This window comes from Octopus sinensis, linkage group LG2 (assembly GCF_006345805.1).
Source record: "Octopus sinensis linkage group LG2, ASM634580v1, whole genome shotgun sequence".
In the NCBI taxonomy this organism is placed as follows: domain Eukaryota; kingdom Metazoa; phylum Mollusca; class Cephalopoda; order Octopoda; family Octopodidae; genus Octopus; species Octopus sinensis.
Window position 1 is genome coordinate 135,094,333 of NC_042998.1, and position 21,713 is coordinate 135,116,045.

At 34.7% G+C, this 21,713-nt stretch overlaps 1 protein-coding gene across 2 annotated transcripts in view; it reads left to right on the plus strand.

Annotated features, from left to right (window-relative positions):
• The window catches only part of LOC115228102 (golgin subfamily A member 2), a 94,651-nt gene that overhangs the window by 21,243 nt on the left and 51,695 nt on the right, over positions 1–21,713 (plus strand). Inside the window, exons 2-6 of one of the 2 annotated variants that reach the window (XM_029798767.2) lie at positions 345–467; positions 9,328–9,368; positions 14,287–14,349; positions 20,051–20,114; positions 21,217–21,276. In XM_029798767.2, the coding sequence (XP_029654627.1) occupies positions 345–467; positions 9,328–9,368; positions 14,287–14,349; positions 20,051–20,114; positions 21,217–21,276 (351 nt within the window). The remainder of the gene's footprint in view (positions 1–344; positions 468–9,327; positions 9,369–14,286; positions 14,350–20,050; positions 20,115–21,216; positions 21,277–21,713) is intronic. The other variant, XM_029798775.2, reaches the window with a different exon arrangement.

Here is a 21,713-nt window from a genome sequence, read left to right on the forward strand (position 1 = left end):
AATTTAAGACTATTTTTCATTAATATTTAAAGATAGATATATAAAATAATGTTAGCAATATATTCAAAAATATTTTTCTAAATAGTTTTGCTTAACTGATCTTTTTTGCTAAAGTACATTACCTGTACACATTGTCCTTTTCCCCCATTAATTGTATTATTTTCAGCATATTTGGCCATGGGTAAAAATACCTTGCTTGGAAACAGGTGAGAGATTGACAAGAAGGGCATAGCCATAGAAAATCCGATTCATGTAAGCATGGAAAAGGAGATGTTAAAAGATTTGACGATATATTGTTTAAAGAAATTTTTGTATTGAAATTTTTTTCCTTTTTTTTTTTCCAGTTAAAACGATTTAAAGAGAAAAACAAGACTCCTGGTCAGGATACTAAATCTTCATCTATGCGTTCCAGTGTAAGTCCTTCCTTTAATCCGTCCATTGTAGGAGAGAAGACCTCATCTGTCACGGTAAGGATTCAGACTGAATTTTGCTCGTCATATTTTCATGTTAAACATTTATTGTATATTCTTGGATTAGTATTGATGTGGTAGAGAAATAAAGTTTACTTATTTATGTTTGATGTAACTAAATTTTGTTTGTTGTTTGATACTCCCCCAAACAAGCAGATCTGTAAGAGTCCAGTTATGACAAGTGTCTGTCTTTTCACTCACTGTATCAAGAACTACATTACCTAGGATGTTCTTCCATTTTTAAGGTAGTAGGTATGGTTTTTAGGGAGATTTGTTGCTTTTAACAAATGATCAGATTTGTAATCTGGTGTGTTCAGTTGAGAAGAATGCAGTGGTGTAGACATGTGATACATAAGGAAGATAGCTTTGAAAAATATCTGGAAGAGGTATACTGGTGGGGATATTGGATGATAGCGTATGTATTCATATTCAATATCCCCTGTTAGCATCACTTTTTATTGCTAGTCATCAATCTCTCTCTCTCTCTCTCTCTATGTCTCTGATCATTGACATGTACCACTCTCACCATTGCCCATCTCTGTTGCTATCTGTCCTTCCATCATTCGCTCTCTTTTACCATCTCATAATTTTATTGGTATCCCATCATGCTGCCCATGTTTTTCAATTTAATCCTCTTACCAAATACAACTATCATTGTTTCTCCTACTTCTCCCTCTCCTACATTTGTCTCACTCCTATCTCTCTTCCTTCTTGGACATCCAACTGTAGAAACCAATGAAATTTAGAAGTAAGATGTTTTGTAAGGCAGTTATTTCCTATAAGAACTGTCTCAGTCTGGGCTGGTCTATCATACCTATGTCAGCATAGAAAACGGACATGAAATTATCTATGTTAATAATTTTTACATCTGTTCTGTCATAGTGTAAGTATCATATGACTAGACAGTGCCATTCTAAGAATGTTTCAAATCACTCTGCATTAATTTCATTTGTTTAATACCCTTTATTGACTTGTTTTTATACCTAAATTTTTATTACTATTATTTTATTTTTATTTCATATAGTCAGTTACATTAATTAGTTTTCTTTTTCTTTTCTTATTTCACTACATAACTAAAACCATTACCCTACATAACTAAACATTGTAGGATTTTAACTACACAAAAAAAGTGTTCAAACAATAGCCAGTTGTTACAATACATTTCAGTCACAGCTGTTACATTAGTTATGCAGAAGGATGGAATAAAGTTTGCATTCATAAAGTATATACAATAAAAGTAAGACCTATAATTTGTGCTAAATGAATCACTAGTTGGTTATACATATTACACAGAAGCAATACAATTATGATTGAATCTGCTTAGGAGCTGCAACTCGTAAGTCAATATGTGAAAATTTCAAAGTACTTACTAAAAATTACATTGTATTCATGTGATACTATAAACTCTTGTGCAAATTCATTACCTTTGCACTAGAATAACATAGAACTACTTGAAGTAATCATGGCACAAATATTGTAATAGTTTTTATTGTTTTTTATGGTTTATCTGGAGGAAGGTGCTTATGTTCATGGCTTTCACAGACCCTCCAAGATCAGTAGGATTATGTTGTTGATGTTCTTGGACAGCTGCAAGTTGCTGGTTGCATGAAAAACATGGGCAGAGTGGGAATTTCAGAGGTTGATACCCTGTAGGGAAAAGATTGGAAAAAGTGGCTGGTGTGTGGGGGCTTGAACTGATCAATGTTTTGCAGAATCATGCTAGTAGATCTGTGTCTTTCCATATCAGTTTTTATGCCCACATGTGCTGTATACATTTAACAGCTGATTATACATTCATGTAGTTGTTCTCAATTATTGTGGGGTTGTTAGCATAGTCAAGGTCAGTGAAGGTGAAATCTTGTCCTGCAGTGACACCTAGGAAATCTGTCAAGCATACTCTGCAGTCCAATTGATGACATATTTGAAATGTGCTGAAGAAGGAACACAGCCCAACTAAACACTTGAATAGATGTTGAAGGCCTTTGCTCATGTAATATGCTCTAATTAGATGAGCAGCTTCATAAGTAACTCATTTGTAATTATGATATCCCTGTGTGTGCTGCAATCAGCAGAATCAAAAGTTGCTGTGAAGTTCATGAAAAGTAAAAGTTTACTTTGTAGTTCCAATATTGTTCCAGAAACTTTCTCAAAGTGCAAATTTATCTGCAAGGCCTTGACATGGTCAAAGACGACATTAATTTTCTCATAGGTGTTGATCATGCTCTTGATGAAATCTTTATGGTAGAATGATAGTAAATATGAGCAAAAATGCTAGTTCTAAAATCTCCTTAAGAGTGCAGTAATTGTACTGACAATATTCATAGCTACTTTAACATGGCTGTCCATTTGAACGGACTCTACTGTGATTTTTTTTGTCTAACCCCGTGGACATCTCTAGCTGTGCATCGTTAACCAGCTAGAGGAGATGTCTTCTTGGGGTTAAAAAATCACAATAGAGTCCGTTTGAGCAGACAGCCATGTTAAAGTGGCTATGGCTATTACTTGATAGGAAATATCTTGGCTTTAGTATTTATTGAACTAGTGTTGCAATGTTACTGCAAGAATGCCTTTTTTGAAGAAGGGAGAAGTGTCATTCCAGGTTTGTGAAAGAGATTCCAGGTCTCGGATATGGTCACACAGTGTAATCAGGAAACTGAGACGTAGGAATAGTTTCACTTCAGGCCTTATTTTTCAGTTTGTGCTTAACTTCACACACCTCTTTGATTCTTTGTGCATCTTGAATGCATGTGTAGGGACAGTGTAAATAATGAAGTGGACAGTTGAAAACATTGATTAGGTAAAATCAAGTCAAACCTTAAATTGGTATCTGATCTTCATGTGTATGGTGTCTGCCATTATAATCAGGATTGGTTGATGATCTCCATGTCAAATGCTGGGTGTAGCTGACTTTTTTTTGTTCATGATGTCATGGATTGACTGATGGGGGTGGGCTCAACTCATGCATGAATGCCAACACAAGTATAAGGAAGTACTATTGCAGCAGCAGGGGAAGCCTTAGTTTGCCAGTTCTGCTAGATCATTGTTCTTGCACTGGATTCTTTGGTTAGGGCATGGACTGTTTTTAGTATCATGTCCAGTGGTACTACCTTGGTTTGTTGAGTATCTGCTTATGGTAGAAAGGAAAGGTTGGCAGACTCATATAGGACACTAAATTCTTCTGCATAGTTGTATGATGTGAGAAGTAGATATTGGGCTTTTGTGGGAAATTCTCTGATAGATGATTATGCTGACTATAGGGGAGATTTATCATTATTTAATGCCAAGAAAATTAGATTTAAACATTGGATTTCTATGATATAGGAAAGGATTAAGTAACTATATAAAGAGAGTCTGCCGAATGTTGACCCAACAGAGGGACCAGCTATCCGAGTTGATAGTTCCGTGGTAGCTAAGGCAATTAGAAGCATGAAGACAGGAAAAGCCCCAGGCCCATCAGGAATCACTGCAGAGATGCTCAAAATGTCTGGTAGTGTCGGCTATAGCCTAGTCACCCATATAGTTAATCAGGTGATACACAAAGGAGTCATACCCAATGACTGGTGTAGCAGCATAATAGTCAACTGCTACAAAAGTAAAGGTGACGCCCTAGATACAAATAACTACAGAGGTATCAAGCTGTTGGATCAGGTGATGAAGGTTACGGAGAGGGTCATAGCCCAACTAATTAGAGAGAGAGTTAGTTTAGATGAGATGCAGTTTGGGTTTGTGCCAGGGAAAAGTACTACTGATGCTATATTCCTGGTAAGGCAGCTGCAGGAGAAATACCTAGCCAAAGATAAGCCCCTGTACCTGGCTTTTGTTGACATGGAGAAAGCCTTCGACAGGGTCCCCCGATCCCTTATCTGGTGGGCAATGAGGAAACTAGGGATAGATGAATGGTTAGTGAGAGCTGTGCGGGCCATGTATAGGGACGCTGCTAGTAGGGTGAGGGTTGGAAACGAGTACAGTGAAGAATTCGGGTAGAGGTAGGGGTACACCAAGGCTCAGTACTCAGCCCCCTCCTATTTATCATAGTCCTCCAGGCAATAACGGAGGAATTCAAGACAGGATGCCCTTGGGAGCTCCTCTATGCTGATGACCTTGCTCTAATTGCTGAGTCGCTATCAGAACTGGAGGAGAAGTTTCAGGTGTGGAAACAAGGATTAGAATCGAAGGGCCTCAGAGTCAATCTAGCTAAAACCAAAGTCGTAATCAGTAGGAAGGTAGACAAATCACAAACGCCTTCAGGTAGATGGCCCTGCTCGATCTGTAGAAAAGGTGTAGGTAGAAACTCTATAAGATGCACCAAGTGTAAGCTATGGACACATAAGAGATGCAGCAATGTCAAAGGAAGGCTAACTAGGAAGATGGTTTTTGTATGTGGCAGATGCTCAGGAACAATAAACACTGAAAATGCTCTGAGACCAACTTCCGTCACTTTCCAGGGAGAAAAACTAGAAATAGTTGATAGTTTCCGTTACCTAGGTGACCAAGTCAGCAGCGGGGGCGGGTGTGCTGAAAGTGTAACTGCTATAGTAAGAATAGCTTGGGCAAAGTTCAGAGAGCTCTTACCTCTGCTGGTGACAAAAGGCCTCTCGCACAGAGTGAAAGGCAGACTGTATGATGCGTGTGTACGAACAGCCATGCTACATGGCAGTGAAACATGGGCCGTGACTGCTGAGGATATGCGTAAGCTCGCAAGAAATGAAGCCAGTATGCTCCGATGGATGTGTAATGTCAGTGTTCATAATCGACAGAGTGTAAGAAAAGCTGGACCTAAGAAGCATCAGTTGTGGTGTGCAAGAGAGACGATTGCGCTGGTATGGTCATGTGGCGAGAATGGATGAAGATAGTTGTGTGAAAAAGTGCCACACCCTAGCGGTTGAGGGAACCTGTGGAAGAGGCAGACCCAGGAAAACCTGGGACGAGGTGGTGAAGCACGACCTTCGAACTTTAGGTCTCACTGAGGAAATGACTAGAGACCGAGTCCTCTGGAAGTGTGCTGTGTGCGAGAAGACCCGGCAGGACAAGTGAGTCCATAACCCGTGGCCTTCTACTTGGGATGGAGCCAGCCTACGTATGCATACCTTCCCTTCTTGGGACACAAAACTCTACTTGTGAAGACCTGTTGAGGCAAGTGAGGATCAGAATCGAAATCGATCAATGGAAATTGCAGATGTGTTACCAGTGCGGTGGCATGTCGAAACTCTACTTGTGAAGACCCGTTGAGGCAAGTGAGGATCAGAATGGAAATCGATCAATGGAAATTGCAGATGTGTTACCAGTGCCGGTGGCATGTCGAAACTCTACTTGTGAAGACCCGTTGAGGCAAGTGATGATCAGAATGGAAATCGATCAATGGAAATTGCAGATGTGTTACCAGTGCCGGTGGCATGTCGAAACTCTACTTGTGAAGACCTGTTGAGGCAAGTGAGGATCAGAATGGAAATCGATCAATGGAAATTGCAGATGTGTTACCAGTGCCGGTGGCATGTAAGAGAACCTTCCGTTTCGCGACCGTTGCCAGCACCGCCCCGTTTCGTGTCCGTTGCCAGCCTCGCCTGGCCCTTGTGCCGGTGGCACATAAAAAGCACCATCCGTTCGTGGCCGTTTGCCAGCTCTGTCTGGCACTTGTGCGGGTGGCACGTAAAAAGCACCCACTACACTCACGGAGTGGTTGGCGTTAGGAAGGGCATCCAGCCGTAGAAACACTGCCAGATTTGACTGGGCCTGATGAAGCCTTCTGGCTTCACAGACCCCAGTAGAACCGTCCAACCCATGCTAGCATGGAAAACGGACGCTAAACAATGATGATGATGATGATGATATAAAGTAAATTTGAGTTTATCATCATTGTTTTAATGTCCACTTTTGCATGTGTGGGCCAGATGAAGCTTATTGAAGTAAATTTTCTGTGGTCAGATATCCTTCTTCTTGCCAGCCTTTACCTATTTCTATGTAAGGTAATATTTCCTCAGGGCTAGATGTCTTTGCAGAATATTGGAAATGAATGACCTTCTAATATAACAATCACATGATGTCCAGTCAAGGAGACATACATAAATACATATGTATATAATATGGGCTTCTTTTAGTTTTTGTTGACCAAATACACTCACAAGGTTTTATAGTTGGCACAGGGATATTGTAGAAGACACTTTAAGGTACCATGCAATGAGACTGAAGCAAAAATCATGGTTAACCACAGAACCATGCTTGCAACTATAAGTAGTGAATAAAATGTAAGGATGATGATCAGATAATTTTTTGGCTGGGTATACTGGACACCATTATGATAATTTAGAGATGTTTTGAAGCAAGACTGTAAGAAAGTGTACTGGAGTTTTGATTAAAGCAGAGTAATGTATGATATCAAAGGATTTAGATATTAAGGAAAAAAGAAGCTTCATGAAAAATTCTACCCCTTAGCAACACTATGATGGGGGTCAGCTGAAATATACATAGGCTGACTGAGATACTCTCATGGAATGTGACCAAATGAGGTTTATTTTTCAACATAATCCCCCTTGCAGTCCACACACTTCTATCAGTGTTGCAGTGCTTGGCTCCCATTGGTGAAGAAGCCTTCATCCTGTTGGTCAAAAATGTCATCAACAGCAGATATAACATTATCATACTGCAATACTGGTTCCCAACCAAGTGTTTTTCATGTTGTGGGGAACAGAGGATAGTCAGATGAGGTTAAATCAAGAGAGTAGGGAGGGTGATGAACCATTTCAAAGCTACAATCACACACAGCAGCCATTGAAACCGAGGACTTGAGTGCTGGAGTATTATCCTAATGAAACAAGACCCCTTTTGTCAATTTTCCTGAGCATTTGGTCTTGATAGCCTTTCATAACTGCCTTGACAAGTTGGCTTAGTACTCTCCATTGATGGTGTTGCTCTTTTGAAGATAAATTTGGAGATTACAGTTTCAAAGTTCATATTGAAATGGAGAGTTGCTACAAAAATAATTTAACTCTTTTGATAATGTATATTGATCATATGAGAGGTTATTGTAAATATTGGTGGAAATAGCTTCCAAGAGATTATTTACTGATTGATTCAATGATTTGGAGAATGGTACATAGAAATCACAGCCTGATTAATTATTTGATTGTATGGGTATTAGAAGAGTTAGAAATTAAACAATAGTGTAGAGAAGCTTAATTCTGAATTAATATGTAATTGAATAGGGGTTTGTTTTTACAACCAATAAATAAAGATATAGATAAAATATAAAAAAAAAAAACAAGATGAAATAGCTGTGATGTTTTACTTGACTGTTGAAAGTCAGGTTCATGTATGAAAATATTCCAGTATCAATTAGTTATTGAATCAATAATTTCTAGGAATTTCCCTAGTGATATAATCAGTTGATTTATAGAATATTAATATGTAGGAGTATTGGGAATAAATGCTTGTAACTTGAATGTGTGGCCTGGTTTTTTTTTTATTCCTAATTGTAATTTCACTTATGCTTGTTTGCTTAGCATCCATTTTTTTCTTGGTAGTGAGTGTTAGTTCGGTAATTGCAGTGGAATTTTACAGTTGGCTACTTTTCTTATTATTAAACATTTCCTGTTTATCAGGTAAGGGATTTTTTATTCCAGAGGTCTTCAAAAGCTCAGAACCACTGGTCAGAAATGACAAGGAATTTCAACATTGCTATTTTGTTCAAGTGGTGACAAACATGAAATATCAACATTCATGTACATTCGTACACACTTGCAAACACACAATGGGCTTCTTGCTGTTTCAGTCTACCAAATTCCTTCACAAGGCAGTTGTTGGCCTGGGACTATAGTAGAGGCACTTACCTCAGGTTCCATGCAGTGTGACTGAATCCAAAACCATGTGGTTGTAAAATGAAGTTATTAACCATGCAACCATGCTTGTATTTGTCATATTTATATTTTTGAAAAAGCATGACTTTCATGCCTCTGTTACCTTTTCTGTCCAAAACATAGTAGTTTGGTTTGTTATTCTGATCTTATTGTGCAGTGTCAGATATTGATAATGGAATTTGGCAAATGGAAACAATGTAGAAGGTAGTAATTATTGTATGCGTGTAGTGCTTTTTGAATGAAATCCCTTGATGTTTGTTCTGCAGTAAGTTACAAACACTCCTTTGTCATTCTTGTCATTAGAAATTAAATAAGCCACTGGTTGGTTTGTTGAATATCTGTAACCAACAATAACATTACTCCCAACTGCGATATAAATAGGATGCATAAAATATAGATCATGGAAAATAGATCAAAACAAAGGGTAGATCTCTCTCCCTCTCTTACAAGTTTCATTTTCTGACAATAAATAACATGAGAAAAATATGTTATGAAAAATCAATGACATATATCTTTATATATGTGTGTATGTATTTTATAAATAATTAAGGAATCTCTTTCTCTCTCATGTGCTTTTTTAAGTAATATCCTGTCTTTGGATTCACCTGACAGAATATGATAGCTGATTTTACCATAATAGGGTTTCAAAAATAGGAAGTTTCTGTTGGTGTGCAACCAGGGAATTAAGGTAGAAGTTAAGTTTCAGGTGAACTGTTTTGGCTGTGTGTAAAGCTAAAATTAGAAACTTTTATAGCCTGCTTCTCCTTCAGCTAACAACATTGGTTAAATGACATATTTGGATAGCTACAAAAAAAAAAAAAAAAAGTTACATGCTTACTATGATACTGTGTACAGATGAAGAAATAGCTGCTATTTGGCATTTTTTTTTTAAATATAAGGCTTAACAAAAATTTTGTGCATGCTCCTCTCTCGACTTTTAAAAAATTTTCTTTTGATTGACATGTAACCATTTTAGTATGTTCATCTTTTTATGTTTCCATTTTCAGGATCAAAATCCCCATTTACCAGACCTTCACATCAATGAAAGGTAAAGATGTCTTTTTAAAATTTTTTTTTATTTATCTAATACTAGTTCTGATGTCCCATCATTATAGGTTTTTGTATCTTTAATCAAAGTGTGTTGTCTGTCCCTCAGCTCTTTTGAAAGCAACCTACCTGAGACTGGCCTTGGTTCTATGATACAAACTTCCTGTTTTAAGTTGATATAAATAAAAGCCTTCCATCAAAATTTCATGTTAATTTATGTTCAAAATTCATTGATACCAAAGCAATATATATCAACAGAAATATAGGAACAAAAGGATTAAGTATATCTTCTATACTCTGCATGTTGAATGGTTTCTTTGGAAAACTAATAAACATTTTAGTGGACTCAAATACTACAGATAAATCTGTATGTGAAACATTTAGTTTCTCAGTGGAGCTAAAGAATGTATGTTACAGCTTAAATTCTTATTGACATAATGTACATGTAATTTCAATTTTATGAGAATATATTTTTCATTTGGGAAACAATAACAGCACATTCTGGGTGTTCCGAAATAATATCCTTTAATCCCTTAAGTTAAATGATCATGTGGCTTTGGCACTGAGATAGTGGATTTGGGGCTAATTGGGGTACAATAATTCATGTTTGGAATTGCTAGAAAATAAACACTGGTTGAGAATACATTATTGATTTTTAATACAAGACTTGTTTTGCTATCAGTGTCTGTACCAGACTAATATTTCAAGTTATATATTACTTAATTAGTCACACGGTACAGTCCAACAATACTTGACTTGCTGCCTTCTACAAACATGAATTGGTTTTATTTACTAAACTGGGTGTTGAATAATTTATTTAATTTTTTATTCCTAACTGTTTACATTAAGTTCTATGGAACTTATTTTAATTTGCAGTGTTCTGCTATGACTTAACAGTTTAGTAGTTAGCAGGAAGGAAGGAGCATCCAAGTGTAAAAAAAAAAAAGAAAAATTTTTCCAACAAGTAAACTACTCACACATGCAAGCTTAGGAAAATGGAGGCAAAACAGGAATAAAGAAATTTTCAAAAAAATCTGTAACAAAAACATTTACCTTTTTTGATTGGATGCCAACACATTACAGGTTTGTATTTAGTAGTGCAACTAATGAAACATTGTTCAATTACTTAGTACTTTTGTTGCTTACAATGATTAAATATTCTTCCCTGTTTTTTCAGTAGTTCATTTGTTTGTCTGTTTTTGTAATTCTACCGTGGTTTGAATGTGGACTTATGTGAAGCATTTTATGGCCAGTGAGGGCATCTTGGCATCAAAGAGAGGGTTTGGCTATAAAAACTATGCCAAAGCTGACATTGGAGCTTAACATAGCCCTGCAGCTCACAGGATTCTGTCAAACCATTGAACCCATGCCAGCATGGAAAACAGATGTTAAATTATGTTTATTGGCATCCCTTACCTGTTTCTCAAGTTAAGATTTTTTTTTCTTCTACTGGTCTTCAAAAGTGCAGAACAACTGACTGTAAAGTCAACGAGGAATGCAAACATCATTTCATTATTTCACAGAAATGGTGACAAATGAAGCCCTGGAATGTCAACATTTATGTACATGCATGCTAATGCACAAAGTGCATACACGTGAAAACATAAACATGCACGTGCGCGTGCACACACACACACTTTTTATCCACTCATAAAGCATCGGCTAGCTCAGTGCTATGGTAGAAGACACTTGTCCAAGCTGGGTACTGAACTTGAAATGATATGGTTCAGCAGTGAACTTCATATCTAGGTAGTCATGACTGGAAGGACCAAGATGTGAAATCTCTCTCCAGCCCATCACTGCAAAATGATATATCAATTATACATTATCTTGGTAAATATACAGTTGAACTCTAGATCTCCCTGGTGCATATTTACAGTTAGGTAGACTGAGCTATTAAAGTACATTTGCAATAGATACATATTCATGATGGCATGAGCTAACTGCCTTCCAACTGGTAGACCAGTATTTTAGCCACGACCAGCTGTGATTCTTGATAGGTTGAGTACTATCATCTTTTATCCATTTTTCTGTGCCAGTATGGCGTAGTGAAAACTCGTTGAGGCAGATTTTCAGATTTTCAGATTTTACAGCTGAGTGCTCTTCCTAACGCCAAAGCCCTACTTGTCTTCTAAAGCAAGGTATTTTTCAATTTACTTCTCTGCACATCTCTTCTGAAGTATGAGACAATTGTTTATTGGAGAATATAAATGATGTCACTGTTTATTGCCCAAGCAGTGTTTCATATGAGCATGCAGAATTCTCTCTCTCTCTCTCTCACACACACACTTTCTCTCCTTCATCGTTTCTGCTTACCACTTCAGTTTATGAGGTATTGTCAGCCCAAGGCTGTAGTAGACACTTGCTTCTTGTGATGCCAAGCATTGAGTCTAAAACTGAAACCATATAGTTGTTGAAAGTAGCTTGATAACCATGTAATCATGGGTGCTCCTACCTTATAAAGAGAAATAGTGTTGGCTATTCAGTAAGTAATGAAGAATTGATTACTGCCTGAAATAAGCAATTTACTTCGCATAGAAGTAAAATATAAGGATATTGACAAGATTTTAGCATCATTACTTCAAAATTACTTATCCATGAATGACAATATTTTTGATATGTATTTCATCAAAGATGCAATCAACTGTTAGTTTATGTTCAAAATGAACTGTGTGTGTGTTCTAGGGATCCAGATGTTTTAAATTTGAAAAAGTTAGGGAATGTGGCTTTGAATATTTTGTTTGTGCTGAAATGCATGCATGTGTATTAAAAAGAAAATTGTGGTGTTTCTGTTCTAAATTGAATGCTTTTGAAGCTGTTTTTGTCTGTTATAAGGTTATTAAACAAAGCTGTATTCAATATACAGCTTAAATGGAATGAGAGAAAGTTATGCAGTTTTGACAATAGTCATTTGTTTATGATCTTTCAGCTTTTGGGTGAGAAAAAAATACTCATTAATGACTACACATAACATTGCTGCTAGACAAATTCATTTGAAAATATTAACATAGTGAGAAATTATAAACTAGTTTGCTGACTTATTTCATTAAATATATCTAAGTAAATTTAGTTTTATAATTGATATAGTAATGTTAAATTGTTTAAAGATGTTAGAGGTATGCTGAGATCATCATCATCATATAACACATTTCTTGTGCTTGCATAGGTGAAATGGGTCTCATGACATCCTGCTACATGCCATGGTCCTTGGTCATCTGGCACACTCAGTAAGAAAGAAAAAAAGTAGTCAATGCCATTACCATTGTTTATGGCATGGTTTCCATGGCTAGATGCCTCCACATCATCATTGCTTTACAGTATGGTCTGGGTGATATTTTATGAACAATGGATGACATTAGATGATGTCTCCAGTTGGACTAAAAAGTTTGCTTTAATTTGTCATTTTTTTTCTGTGGCTGTAATATAACTGCATTTATGGGAAAGAGTAGCATGAGACTGTCAACAGCCTCATGCTACATTTATTGTATATTTTGCTCTGTGCTGTTACAATTCTGCCTTATGTACAAATGTTTCATGTACTAATATTAATATTAGTACATACTAATATTAATAAAATATTTGTTTGCATGCACTAGCACCATATTTTTTTTTATCACTAAGCATAGCACCTTGGGCAAGTGTTTTGTAATATAACCCCAGGTACACCAAAACCTTGTGAGTGAATTTGCTAGGAGAAACTGAAAGAAGTTCTGTGTATATGTGTGCATGCATGTAGCTCTGTGTCTCCTTGTTTTGGCATCATGCAAAAGTTGAAAATGAGCATGATTGTTGTATAAGCAGTATTTTTTGTTTCATATCTTCTGTGAAAACCTGTCCAGATATATGGAAATGCTACCTTGCTTGGAAGCAGTTGGTGACAGAAAGGCTGTTCAGCCATAGAAAAGTTGCTTTCAGTGAATTCCACCTGAACCATGCTGGCATGGAAAGTAGATTTCAAAACAATGATGGTGATATTTACTTTGTGTGCATGTTCCATTATTTAGTGATATTTTTGTCCATCTATAGTAAATTTTTCTTTTCAAATCTAGTATGCTATGATTTTGTTCTTGATTCCAGTATATGTTGCATTTATTTGCACCAAATTGTTTTCCTCTCAAAACCGCTCTAAAATCACTTTCTCTAAATATATAATACCCCCCCCCCATGTTCTTGTAAATTTAGAGTGCATCTTACATGAGAAGATCATCTTATACATTGGCAAATGCTGCAATTAAGAGAGACATTTTGTTTATTTGTTACAATACAACAGCTTTGGTGTGTTGGAAAAAACAAGCAAAAAAAAAAAAAATTATCTTGCATTACACTTCAGGTAGATCAGAAATTGAATGCTGTTTGTCCCATTAATAATCACCAACAAAGCTCTATTTATGCAAATTAAACAGATGTGAAATAATGTTTACCTTGCATTACTGTTTAGTGTTATGGCTGTCTGGTGAAGAAGTTTATTTTGCAACCATGAAGTTTCAGGTATTGGTGCAGGGTTGGCTGTGGTTGAGTTCACTTTGCAAACACAGATTCAGGGTCATTCCCACTACATGACAACTTCGATGTCTTCTACTATAGTCCTGGGATGACCAAAGCTTTGTGAGTGGATTTGGTCGATAGAAACTGAAAGAAGCCTGTCATGACTTAATTTGGCTTTATTTTTGTTTAAATATACATCTTGTAGAATTTTTATGATTTACAAATATTAACTGATTAACATTTTTTTAAAAACCATTTAAATTATATTCTTTATATTTTTACATAACCCAGAAATATGTTTGAGAAATTTTCTTGTGATGAAACTATCAGAGCATATTTTTTGTTGATACTTTTTCTGATATATTTATATATATCTTACATAAATATACTTTCATTTGATTTTTTCCCTGCTTTCATTTTGTTTGATTGTCCAGTTACCCTGAAAGAATATCAGATAAATCAAAGAAGCAATTGCTCTCAGAAATGTTGAAAATGAGGTACATGAGTATGCTTTGCATGGAAACTCTTATTGGCTCTTCCTTTCTTCAGTAATTTTTCCTGACTAGCTATAAAACCGTTTTTTGTGTGTGAGGAATGGCAATGTCAACTTAAACAAATCCAACTTTTTTACATCTATTTCTAATAAATAACTGTTGGAGAATAAAAAATAAAATTAGTTCCAGTATTCTGAAACTAAATACTGTCTACTGCTTTTCTATCTTAACCTACCTTCTGTCTAATAACCCTGTGTTTTTCTAAGGTGTTTAAACAATAGAGTCCTCAGGTAATATAGGTCAAGAATGTTACTATTTCTTGGTTAACAACATTCTTTACGTGTCTATATTTTTTTCTTAGACATCTCCACCTCCTTGGTTCTTATAGTAGTGAAATAAGTTTGTGTATTCATTGGGGTTAGGTGGGGAAGCATTAATCAAAGGACATTTTTTTTTATCCTTAGCCTCCAGATAAGAAAACATATAGTGTCTGTTTGTATATATATGTTTATATGCAAGGGACTAATCCTGTTTATATTTTTCAGATTTTACTTGATCCTTATCATTACACATATATGATAATGCAAAATTATACTTGTTTGCTTTTTATTATTTTAAAGATCATTTTTTTTTTCTTTTTGGAGTGACATTTTTTAATTTAAAAAAATGAAGCATCAGTAAAAATGTGCATTAATAAACGAGGATTACCAAAGACTTTCTCTCATAATCTTTATAGCTACGATGTTTGTTATTTTTCTGAAAAATGACTTAACCATATGTGTTACTACTAATTTAAGGATAACTATTAGGGGAATTACAATTGATAATGACCAGTTTACAAGCAACTGCATTTGTGCAACAACATTTGTGAAATACTGCTCTGTAACAAAATAGTTAAATTTACCTGAAGGTTAGAATAGAAGAAAAAAATTTTGTATTTTTTATAAAGTTGAATAGTTTATATACTGTGAGAGGAGATGGATTTTGAGGTTCTAGGCAAGACCCTTTGGAGAAATAAATAGAAAAATGGACAAGCACTAAACTAAAAGTTAACTTCTCGTATATGGATTTAATTACTCTTAAGAAATTCAGTGACTAATTTTTGCGATGCAGATTATCACTAGTTTCATGGAACTCTAGTTGTTGCTTTTTCTGCTTTTTTGTATGCTCCTGTATGTATGTATGTGTGTGTGTGTGTGTATCATCATCATATAACGACTCTTGTCTATGCTGGCATGGGTTGGGTGCTTTGACTAGAGCTGGGGAGCTGCACCAGACTCCAGTCTGATTTGGCATGGTTTCTATGACTGGATACTCTTCCTAATGTCAACCACTTTACAGTGTGTGCTAGGTGCTTTTACCTGGTACAACATGGGCGCTTTTATGTGACACCGTGTGTGTGTGTGTGTAAATATATATATATATATATATATATATATATATATATAATGTACATATATGGTAGTTGCAGTTTACTACTGCTATAATAGTATGTGACGTAGGTTTAATTTCCAATTTTCATTTTCCATTTCTGGCTGTAGTTCATGTGATTTTCACTTGATCAAGTTTGTGTTGTTCTCTGTGGAGATCTACATGAAGTTTGTTTACATCCCTATAACTTAGTGATTCAGCAAAGAGACTAATAAAGTATCAGACTTAAAGAAAGAAAAAGAAAAAAAAGAACCAGTACTGGAGTTAATTTGTTTGATTAAACTCAAGTCAGTGCCCCAGCATGGCTGCAATCCAGTAACTGAAACAAGTAAAAAATATTTTTAAAAAAACGATCCATCTTTTATACTAGTAATAAATAAATGTTGCTGCAAATGATTGAAGAGCTCCCAATAATTTTAGTGTTGTTAATATTTGTACATTGACAAATTACACTTACTGACATTAATCTACAGATATTAAAATGGAACATCAACTGTATAAATCTTAGTCTGTTTGAGGGTGGTGGTGCAAAGGTTATAGGCACTGTTCCCTCACTGCTGGCTAGCCTATAAAAACTTATGGTAGTATTTCATGATACAAGTGCTTAATTATGTACTGCAAACTGTAGACTAAAGCAGTTTTAATAATTAGATTATGCTTTAAAGTAATTGCATCTATTAGGAGTATTTTAACATATTCTAACATCATCATCATAGCTTAGATAATTGAATAATAATAAATAAACCTTGACTAACCTTATAGTATAAAGAATAAAACAACAATACAAAATGGATAAGGATGCAAAAAAATATTCTGAGATATCTAAATTGCTAGTAATATTTGGAATTAGGAAACCTTTTTCTTTTTTATATCTAAAAAATGTTTCACTCTTTTTACATCATGTTGGATATTACCAATTAATCTTTGGTGTTTGATATAAGTGTCAGCTCTGAGTAGATCTCACATTTTTTTATACAATCCTCTCCATGGGTGGGTGGTCCTTGTGTTGACTTAGTTATAGAATACTGGGTTCAATTGAAGTTTAATCCTTTATATTTCTATGTTTAATTCTTAACACGTTGACTTTTCCTTTCATCATACCAAGCATGGAATCTGCATGGAATCTCATTTTAATCCTCAAAACAGATTTCATAACAACATTGTATTATTATGCTTGTCTCTTTAAAAATTTCATCTTTTATATAAACTCTTTTTCTCTTATTCTTTTTACTGTCCCTGCATGCATTATCAGACAGACAAATGCAAATCATCTTATTCTATTAACATTGTAATTATCAGCATCATAGTATCTGCTTCGGACATATTCTCATTGAGTACCACAGAGACAAACATTTTGATCATTACTCTACTTCCCTTGACTGTCTCAGTAAAACTGTCATAATTATATACTAACTGAAAATGTACAAAAGTTTGGGAATATTATTTCTAATTAAGATAATAGGGTTTTAACTTCACCCAAGCTGAAAATGAATTAGCTTTTTGGCCTGCTCATGGCTGATGTTAATCAGCTCTATAATTGTAACAGCACCTTACTGTTTGTTGTTATAATTGCAGTTGATTACTTGTGTGGGTTGCAAATTACAACAAGGTTCAGTTTTTTACAGTTTCATAAGGCTATTATCTTATTTGAAAATATTATTAGATGATAGAATCTATAAAATTGTCTGAATGTGATTCAAGAATTGTAATTCTCCCATAAAGTTACTGAAAGGTTAATTAGTTTTTGAACAGAACAAAGTTGGTTTTTTAGCTTATTACATTGCTCTGTGGAAACTGTTGAGAGTTTAACCTATTTGGTTGATATTTGATGCTGTTAAATTCTCATGAAAAACCGTATACACTGTTGTAATTCAAGGCAACAAAATAGACAATTATTTTAATGATACCAGCTGTATCACCTAATTTACTGCAACAAAATCAATACTCTTCACAAAGAAACTTGTGCTTATTTTTGTTCTTTTTTTATGGAGATAATTTTTTTTTAAATGACAAACATTTTTAATTGTATTTGTCTTTTCAAATGGATTGTTCTTCCTACTACAGAATCTCGTCTATGTCTACTCCACCCACTCCAATCACTACATTTTAATCATTTAATTTTGATATTACCTCAATCTGATATTATCTATTTTAGTTTCCTATTGAATTTTTATTACAAAAGTAAACAAATCATTTACCACTCACTACCTAGTTTATTTATTTTTTTTATTCAACATTATTGACTGAAAAAGTGTTTATGGAGGTGGTGTGACAAGAGTAAAAGGACAAATGAAAGTTTGCCTTGCAACTATGTCATTTACGATTCAGTCTCACTGCATGACACTTTCAGCAAGTGTCTTCTAATATAGCTTCTGGGTTGACCAATGCTTTATGAGTGAATTTGATAGATGGAAACCTGTCATCTAAACCATGTGATTTGGGGTTTGGTCCCACTGCATGACATCTTGGGCATCTTCTAGCATAGCTTCAGGCCAACCAATGTCTTGTGAGTGAATTTGGTAGGCAGCAGGTCTGTTGTGTGTGTGTTTGTATGTGTCTTTGTCCCTGCACACAATACATGACAATTGATGTTTGGTTTGTTAATGTTTCTGTAACTTAGCAGTTCAATAAAAGAAACCAGTAGAATAAGTACTGAGGCCAATTTGATTAAACCTTTCAAGGCGGTGATGCCTCAGCATGGCTAAAACAAGTAAAAGATAAACAAGAATAACATTTTTTAAATGTTTTATATTTCTTCTAATAAAGGACAAAAAATGCCTTACACCAAAATTTTAAAGTTATCTATAATGTAGTAAAAGTTTACAATCTTGCTTATAAATTTGTTTGTGGTGAAATTTTATTAATCCTGCAGTCTCTGTAGACACCACATTGCTGAATGGTTAACAAATTCATTTTGCAACCATGAGGTCCCAGTTTGATCCCACTGAATGGCTTTGGGCAAGTGTCTTTTCCTTTTGCCTTGAGTGAACCCAAGCTTTCGATTGGGCAGATAAGACTGTGTGAAAGCCTCATAGGTGATTTGTACCTGTAATTAAAAGATGCAGCCTTGTTACACATGGTGCTATGCTGATTCTGCCTGAGCATTGTATTAAGGGTACACATACCTGTGGAGTACTCAGCTACTGAGACATTACTTCAATGAGTGGTAATTCAGTTGATTGAACAACTGAATCCTTGGCTTCCCAACTGATGATCTATTTACCCTACAATCTGTTGTATACTACACTGTGTTGCTACTGTAGTCTATGGTATTGCTTACTGTTTAAAACAAATGCCTTAGAGAAAGTTTTAAACTTTTTTTTTTTTGTGACAATCAGAAATACATCTGTACTAATTTATAACAGGTGTTTGATATCCAAAATAAAATTACCATGTTAAATGAATCAGTGATAACTGATGGAAAAATGCTTCATTCCAAGACTCCAAAATGTCCTGAGCATTGTGGATGGTTGCTAGGACATGCTTTTGCAGTCCAAGTAGAATCTTTGACTGATTACTGGTCTGTGTTATTACAGAGTAACACAAAATTTAGTGTATCAGTGATAAGTGAGAATATATGTGTAATGAAAACAAGTAAAAGAAAAAAATATAAGTGTTCAGTTCTCGAATAATATTGATTTGGTATGTTGTAATATTAATTATTAAATTTTTATTTTCAGTTATGTTAACCTATCCTTAATATTTTAAAGAATTAATATATGAACCATAAAAGAAATCTTTAAGTCCTCTATAAACTAGTTATGATATAGAATTATGGTATAACACTATATTATATCATGAATGCCTACTCCACCTCCCCCTGTGGGATGAAGTTAAAATAATAGACAGAGAACACCACTGGAAAATATGAAAACTAAAGCAGCAGCACATATACTAGGGCACAACAACCTCCTAAGCAGACCGAGTGCAGATATGAACAGCATATGGGAAATTTATGAACCCTAAAATTCACTCCATAATTGCCCATGGGCATATGGCGTAGTAGTTAAGAGTGCGGGCTGCTAATTCCAAGTTCGATTCCAGGCAGTGACCTGAATAATAATAATAATAATATCAAAAAATACCTTAAGAATGAGAACCCAGGTTCGAAATTTCCCCAAGACACCCGATGAAGGCTGGAAGGTATATCAGCCGAAACATGTTAACAACAAACAAGATGAGGACAACTATCTGTCAAATGTAAATAATGTAAATAATATGTATACCTATGTTAAGATCTGTTGAAATGGTGAAACTTCTTTTTCTTTCTCAGGCCAACCGCTTCCACAGAATCTCTGCATCAACTGTCACAACATATCAATGACCTCCTTCATGAAGTAAGTGCTTCTATTTTTGACTCGTATTGAAGTATGGTGCATCCGGAATGTATAACTTGTGTGTTGCTTTTATGCATTTGATTAGCTGCCATCCATAACTTTTTCTTGCTTGAGCAAAGCTTAGCAGTAGCAGTAGTAAAATATTTAATATCAACAACCATTATCAGTCGTTATATTAATTACATTAGATTTTAAAAAACAGCTTATTTGAACATAGGTTGTTTTTTTCTTTCTTGTAAATAACTTTAGAGATATAACCATTTTGTGTTGCAATATTGAAAATGCTACAAAAATAAAGTAATTGTATTTGAGAGATTAAATTTCTCATTCCCTATAACTGCTGAAACTGGAATTTTGCTTGAGGATATTTTAATTACCAAATCCTTTAACCCGTTCTTTTCATATATTTTTCAATATTAAACTTTTTGATGGATAAATGTGAAAATTTTGAATTTATTCTTATAATGGAAAGTTAATATTTCATTGATATTTTCTGAGCTGGTTTTATTCTGCTATATGAATTCCTTCTCTGGCAAAATTACAATTTTACTGATGTAGATTTATATATATTTTTTTCTCACTGTTTCACTTCACCAATCTTGGAGGTGCAGTAGAAATGTTGTCAGTTTTAAATGAATTAGGTAGAATTATTATTAGATTTCAGTTGTGGAAAATTGCCAAAGACTACAAGGTTGTTTTCTAAAAAAACATTAGTAGTGAGTTAAAGATGTGAATATAAGTTAATATTTAACAAAATATTGTTTTTATTTATAGAATTTCAAATAAGATTTTATTCTTTGTATTAGTTGCCAATCTTAAAACTTCTACTGGTTTGGCTATTATCTTCAATTACACTAAATGACAGTCAGGTAACCTTTCTTGTGAGCTGTACTGAATCTTAAATATCAGCCCTTCTTTGTATGGAATTGACAAAATTTGGTATTCTGTTGAAATGCCATTCTAGGTGAAAAAACTAAAGATAATCTTTTTATTTATTAAAACAAAGGAAGAGTTGAACACAAAAGTGTGTTAATAAATAACAAGTCTTACTAAAAATTGTTCTAATTACTTACTATATAATTTTCTTCTTTTTTTTTTGTAGTCTAATGCAATTATCAATGGCGAAGCACCGGTAGAGAATTCCAGTGTAGCACAGTTAGAGGTATTTTATTTTCTATTGATTCTCTACTAATTCAGTTCCTGCTAATAATTTTGTTAAGATTTGAACTTCTATACTTGTTTTTATTTAATTTTGAATTGTGTGCACATGTGCATGAGCACGCACACATGTACAAATGTGGCTGAGTGATTGAGAAGCTTGCTTCCCAACCATGTAGCTTAGAGTTCAGTCCTACTGTGCAAGTTTCTATTAGTCCCAATTCGACTAAAGCCTTGTGACTTTTGGTAGATGAAAGCTGAAAGAAACCCCTCAAATGTGTATCATGTTGTAAATAGATATCACTGTCCTAGTTGTGTACGTGTGTGTTTTTATATTATATATATATATATGAGAGAGTGAGATCATTAGACTCCTAAGAGGCTGGTTTTAGTCTCTCAGCAAGACTTATATTATGTAATAAAATTGATAAAAAGAGTACA